Raw genomic sequence first — 7038 nt, 5'->3', positions numbered from 1 at the left:
CATTGGAGAAAGAAGATATTTCTACTCTGTATTGCAGCGCCCTTCTTCTATACCTGTCACAAGCTGCACGTGTGGGAGAGCTTTCTCCAAGCTTACCCAAGTTAAAACTAAATTAAGAGCAACTCAGAAGTAGGATAGATTGGAAGCCTTGCTCTTGCTATTTGTGGAACAGGAAAAAGCTTAGTCTATTCTATTGATGTAAATGAAGTTATTGATAAGTTTAAGAATATTGTACCTTTTGACAGACGTCTCTTGTTACAGATGACGTGTGTTTTGATGTATTTGTTTGTTTTGAAATTTAAATTTTATTTAAAATTTGGGGGGCGAGTGCCCCTTTACTCCTGTCAAGATACTCTTATGGTTGGGAGGAAATCATCTCTCTTTCTTTCTCTCTCTCTCTCTCTCTCACACACACACACAGACACACCTCGATTCGGATACCTGCTGTTTAATTACACACAAAAAAACAAAAACAACGTAGTTTCGAAATTTTTACACACTCTGTATACGGCAGCTGGAATGACCCATATCACAACTTTCTTGGCTTCACAGGAATGTTATTTTCTGAAACTTACGACTCGCTACATTATCTAAAAAGTTTACTAAATCCATTTTTATTATCGATTTCAGCGAGAAATTGTTTACTTTAGTGACAATCACCAGCCCAAGAATTTGGCAGTGAACAGCCCCATTTTCAGGGAAAGGGGTTGTTCGAACGACCTTGGCTCCTGGCGCACGGTCGGATTCCAATTTAAAGTAGTGCACACAAATGTGAAAATTCTATACACAAGAAATAAAGAACAAGTGATTGTTTTATTTCTGGCAATATGTAGAGTGATAAGTGTCGCACTAGGTTGTAGCTTTACAAAGTACAGTGTAATTTATTGCAAGAGTTCGTATTTTGAAAATATTTATTAAATTTCATTTTTATAAAATGTAACAATTTCTGTAATTGACGTTTTCCATGCCGTTCACCAAGAGCCTACGGAAAAAGACCAATAAATAAATAAATTCCGAGTTCCTTTTTATGTTCAACTGAAAACGAAACTGTTACTAAAGTGCACTGGCAACTCTGCTCCTGAACACACCACCCCTCCCCCCACTAATAAGCAGCAGACATGGGTGTGCATGGCTCGGAGCCTTGCCGCGATACGTTAGTTCGCGTTGTATAGTGTTACTCGACGTGTGTGTGAAGGTGCTTGTGTACCACTTACATCTATGCCCGCGCAGAAGCTTGTGGACAGACATTCCTTAAAAATCATGAACATGGGGGACGCAAGCTTGCCTCAAAATAATTCTGATCAACAGCTTATGGGAGGTGTAGACTGCGACAGTGTAAATAGTGCATGTGTTCCTGACGGTGAAGGCAATGGAAATGCAAAGATTGGTAGAAAAGGAAGGTGTGGCGCCGGTAGCGGGATTACAGTGCGGCAATCGGTGACCGTGACAATCTTGTGTTTGGTGAATTTAATAAATTATATGGACAGGTTTACACTTGCAGGTTAGTACAGTGCAGAGTTCTGGGAAAGGAATACATTCTACTGTATCACAATTAGACTTGTGTTCTGTGGGCACTTTCCACGTGGTTATCCTTCCAGTTGTAGTGTTCCATGTTTGAATTTTTCGTTACGTACAATTGATCTGCAACATACTGTTGCTGGTCAGAGTGGTGTTTTTTTGTTGCTGCTGCATTATACTTGCACAGCATCTGTCGACACTGTTTTAACATTGTGTGATATTCAAGGATACATTTTCGTACGTTTTTATTTTACATTACCAAATTTTTATTTTGAAGGAGGGGAGGTATAAAGTGCAAGGACCGGTTGACGAAGTAACAGATGTGATTTCTGGAAAGTGTTAATTTACATACGAAAATTAACTTAACCTTGTCATGAAAACACACCAGCTAGGGGTTCATGCTTGTTGTATTAATCTTTATAGAAAGTGTTTACTTACACATAAAAAGCAGAGCGAGACTTGGACACGATTACACACAAGGCAAAAGCGGGAGGGACATTTTCTCAGTACAAAGATAGATTCCTTAAATATTAATTTAATCATCACGGTTAATAAGATAAGCCGACAATGAATTTAAATATAGATTACTCCAATTTATAGGGTTCTTGGGTAAGTAGGTTTCGTGTAGCATTGCTGCATACTTACAAACAAGCTAGCCTATATAAAAAAAAGAACTGGCGCATGTCATAAAAAATCTTGGTCAATCGTTGATGGTAAACGTCTGCTTGAGAAAGAGAAAAGTGGGGACTATGTGCTTCTTGTGGTTGGGCTATTTAGTAGAATTTAACACGCAAGGTAAAAAAACGCAATTCCGGTGCTGTTTCTTTATGAACCTCATGTACGCTGCCGGAGGGATATAAAATGATTGTAATGTTAATGAAGTATAGGAATCATCCTGTCATAAATTTGGCACTACAATTTTTCTGGGCCAGTCCTTCAAAATTGTAATTTCGGTGCTAGAGCCTTGTCTACATGAATAAACTGGCTTCCATTCATGCTTTACTCATATACAGTCATTCAACTTGATTTTTTTTCATGGTTCTGTAAAACTTATTGGAAAATGTTATACAAGAAACGTTCAAAATGTGTAGAAACTTGCATTATTAACAGATTTTTAAGGTGATGCCTAAAATAATATACCAGAGCAATCCAGGTTATATATTCTTTATATCTGATTTGATTTTTTTAGGTCACTTGGTTAAAACAAATTCATGAACTTCCTCTTTCAAATTAAAAATCAAAATGCTTGCTTCGTTATGAAGTTATTTTGCAGATTTATAAATTGTTCTGGTACAAGATGAAAGTTTTCGTCGATAGGGTTCACACTCACTCAGTAAGTGGAGTTTAAAGGTGACGTATATACTCCAGAATTCAAGATTGTCCTTGTACTTAAGATGCGACCAATGTCATGTAAAAATGGTGAAGTGAAAATTGAGCATTTATTTAATGCATTGAAGGACATGTGATTCTAAATAAAAAGTGAACTCTTATCATAAGAAAGTAAACTAGTTAAGATTTCCAAAAGTTTGGTAAATATTTTTCAGTTTAATTGACATTTTCCATTAATTGCCCAAGACACACATTTTTTAGTGGAACATTGTTATAATCCCTTTGCTGATCATTTAAAATTTCTGTCTAGCTCTAGCTTCAACCTTATTTGTCCCAATTTGCCAATTCATCATTTCCGATTTATGTATGTTTTCTCCTTGAAATTAATTACACAATAAAAGAGTGTATGGTGGTGAGCACAATAATAATATAAAAATGGCTCCAAGCAGTTATAACTTGGTGTCAAAATTCTCAATAGGGCTTCAGGGATGGCATAGTCATAACATTGTCATCTAGTAAACAAGGGATCCTCAGGTTCGATACCCAGTGGATTTACATAGTGGGTTGGGACCCACTTTAAAGTGTAGATCCAGTTCGAATTATCCTGTGCGAGCATAAAGTCGACATAAAACTAACTCGAAATCCACAAGAAATTATGTATATGTGGAAAGTTTAGAGTTTGTGAACTAGTCTACAATTTGGAGGTTCTAACTTTGAAAAAAAAAAATATTGGTGAGTTAATTTAACAGTTTAAGATTAGATTTCTTGTTATTTGGGTATCTTCAATGTTCTTGGGGAAACAAAAGCTGTAATTCTTGATCGACCACCCTTCAATGTAAAGTTAAAGAATTGAATGCTAATGGAAAAAATAGAGGGATTATGAAGTTTTACATTTTTCAGATGCATTTTTTTAGTTTTTTAATCAGCAAATTACTGATTGTGTAATGATATTTATTTGGGAGAGGTTACATTGTGAAAAATAAGTTGCAGCTGCGGAAGATGAAGGAAAGTACCAAGGCATTCAATTACAACAATTATAACGTACTGGCATAGAAACATTGTAAGCATGTTGGAACACAATTATAATAATAATACCACCTAACCTACTGATGTAAGCATATGGTACTAGATGAAAAAATATTCTGCCAAAAATGCAATTATTAATTAGAAAACCTGTTCAATATGTGCTTATAGAGAGAAATCTTCGTATTTGCATGCTCTCATCTCTTGAATCAAACCAACTCATTATTGCTGCTAACATACGTGATGGAACCAGCGCTTAAAGTGGAAAATGTTAGCTTGGGAGTAGCTGGGGGTGGGGCATGTAGGGTGACCAGACGTCCTTTTTTTGTCATGACATGTCCTCCTTTTGTGGAAAGAGTATAGCATTGACCATAGCAAATGTGCTGCATAGAGAATGCTTCCACACAATGGTATTCATCACTTGGGGCACGTTAAATATGAGAGCAATGTTCACCTAGCATCTGGGAGCTGAACATGATCACTTTCCCGAATGAGTCATTAGTAGGAATGTGCAAGATCCAGAAAAGTCTGTAAAAAAAATCCCGTCCCAATTACGACTTCGGGAAATGATTTACAGACATTTCGGGATTCCGAGCAGTTCACTTCAAAATGGTCGTTTTCAAAAGTGGTTAATTATTGATGTTTTCTGCATTATAAGTGTCTTGACACTTCTCGGAAATTCTCAGCTTTTATTTCAGAAATGGGGAAAAAGGGAAATGGCGCCAAATTCGCGATTTCCACAGCATCAGAAATTTTTTATCATTACCCATTCTTGAAAATTTCCCGGGCTTGGTCGGGAAATTTTGGATTTTACCCATCCCGAACGTCAGGATTTTAAAAAATTCCCCATCCCAACCAAAAAAAGTTCTGTCCAGCACACTCCTACTCATTAGTATGTACAATCAACAGCAAATGAATTAGGAGAAAAAATATTTTCTCGACGAAAAATGAGTTGGCAATGCTGCGAACACCGAGGCCTTTGTGATAAGACGCTTGAGGAGCCTCAAGCAAAGTTTTCTCCACGCACAACGTCAGTACCGAAGGTTATGTCGATTGGCAACTTTCAGGAGCATGTTGTCTGTCTACCTCTACACAGTTCTCCCCAAATGCCTATTTGAAAATGATCTGGTGTTCACTTTTTTTTGCCAACGTAGTTCTGACATTGCAGTAATGTTACAATATGTTTTTTCTTATTTTGCTTTGTTTTTACCATGACACATTTATAATTTGTCGCAACTATGAGGATGGATGATAATTACATTAAATTGATAAGGAAACACTGCAGAGATAGAACTCCATGCTGAGACCAGGAAATGACAATTTTTCCATCCCATGAATAAGCTATAGCGTCCCTGGGCTGGTGTGCTGCATGATTTCTACATTTAATTTGAGAAATCATTTTAAAAGATCTATATTTTTGTTCCTCAGGTCCCAGGAGCTTAACAAAAATATCCTTAACTAGTAAATGCTAACAAACCTGAAACTTTTGGGGCCAAGTGTCCCTCTTTCAGATGCCAGGATTTGAACCCTAAAATAATAATTCTGAATTTACGAATAGTAGCGTGTTGAATGGCAGTGGGTAATTAGAGGTGCTGTGCGTATTATTGCTTTACGAATTCATTTTCGTTCTGAAGAAAGTTGCCATTCCGATACACACAGAATATTTCGAAAAGTCTTTAATCATTCTGAGTCTGAGTTTTATGCACAAATAGGCAAACCGGGACGAGATCTACAGTTTAAACTAGAATCCGAATCACTATGTGCCTCCACCGGGCATCGAACCGAGAACTCCTTGATTACAATGCGGCGACAATTTCCTTGCACCATCGTGGAGGCTCTCTTTAATCAGTTGCATATGCATAAATTAGTATAAATTAATTTAAAGTATATTTCTCATACTACATAGAATTCATTATCACCACAGTCGGGGAAAATAGTTTTAGAGAAAATTGAAAATAGAGGAATATCTATCGCTCTTCCCGTTTTACTATTTCTTATAAAATCAGAAGTATTTCACATCACTGTCACAATCTAGAGCCGCTATTGAATGCAAAAACAGCAATACTTCAAACTTTGAAATCGACACCAAGGGTGATATTTTTGTTATTTCACGTCACTGTTCTACCAGTCTCGGATAATCGCAATGATGAAGGTTGAAGATGTGATAGATGGAAGTGGGATGCAGACAATGACACATCTTCACCTTACTTCGAAGCGCGTGCGCTAACCAATTAGCCACGGGGTTGGCTTTTTTGTGTTTATCAGTTCACCAAATTAATTTATTCGTCATTCAAGATCCAGAGGTAGAAAAGCAACGTAAAATAACGAAAACAGAAAAAATACCATTCACTTATCATCACCCAACAATTTCATGGTGACCAAATCCACACACGAACCTCTTTTGGCATTCGTTTTGCAGAATGGCCTTGGGGATTAAACATCGCCCATTTATTGGTTCAGCTCGAGACAATCCAGGTGACCATGTTATCGAAGCTTATCTTCAATCCTTCACACAACTTCGCTATTTGCTTCTTATAGGTTTGACATCTTAACAGAACTTCTATCGAACATCGCTCATAGAGTATACTTTACCTATCAGCTCTTAATTAACCTTCTAATTTTCACATTTTTTTTATTTTTATTTAGCGTCGCTTTTCTTCCACTTTCGGGCAATCGCGACGACGAAGATCCGTGAAGATAAAATAAATAGAACATTCAGAAACAACACCAATGCCCAGACCGGTATTCGAACCTAGGATCCTTGACGTAAAACCGTCTAGTGCTACCACTCAGTCAATTTTCATATAGAAACTTACACTTACACACCTCTTCCTTACATATGTGTTTTGTTTTACCTGCTGCACTTCTCTTATGGTGAATTCTAACCGCTCATTTCAGGTTTATCTCATGTTTATAGCTATTGCTTTGTAGTGAATGATAATCCTATTACGGCATGTGAATCTTACACCAACAAAAACTCTGTTAGAGGATGGAAACGTTACGTGTGTAATGTTGTTAAATGTCTGCTTTGGTTAGCTTTTTTAGTGTATTGAATGAATATTGCATTTTCATTTCGTGTTGAGGCATATTTTCGTCACCTAGATTTTGCATTTAAAATATGTAGGTCCAGTATATATTAGTCATTGTGAATTCGAGTCAATTAAAACA

At 36.9% G+C, this 7038-nt stretch overlaps 1 protein-coding gene across 3 annotated transcripts in view; it reads left to right on the top strand.

Annotated features, from left to right (window-relative positions):
* The first annotated feature begins 1124 nt into the window (after positions 1–1124).
* spin (lysolipid transporter protein spinster) overlaps positions 1125–7038 on the top strand; it is a 160258-nt gene continuing 154344 nt past the window's right edge. Inside the window, exon 1 of one of the 3 annotated variants that reach the window (XM_083124126.1) lies at positions 1125–1501. In XM_083124126.1, the coding sequence (XP_082980252.1) occupies positions 1219–1501 (283 nt within the window). In that variant the 5' untranslated portion in view covers positions 1125–1218. The remainder of the gene's footprint in view (positions 1502–7038) is intronic. The other 2 variants (XR_014441796.1, XM_083124125.1) reach the window with 2 other exon arrangements.

The sequence above is a fragment of the Lepisma saccharinum genome, chromosome 6 (assembly GCF_977018435.1).
Source record: "Lepisma saccharinum chromosome 6, izLepSacc3.1, whole genome shotgun sequence".
NCBI classification, from domain to species: domain Eukaryota; kingdom Metazoa; phylum Arthropoda; class Insecta; order Zygentoma; family Lepismatidae; genus Lepisma; species Lepisma saccharinum.
Note: the sequence above shows the minus strand (reverse complement) of the source record. Positions and strands in the feature narration are given on the sequence as shown.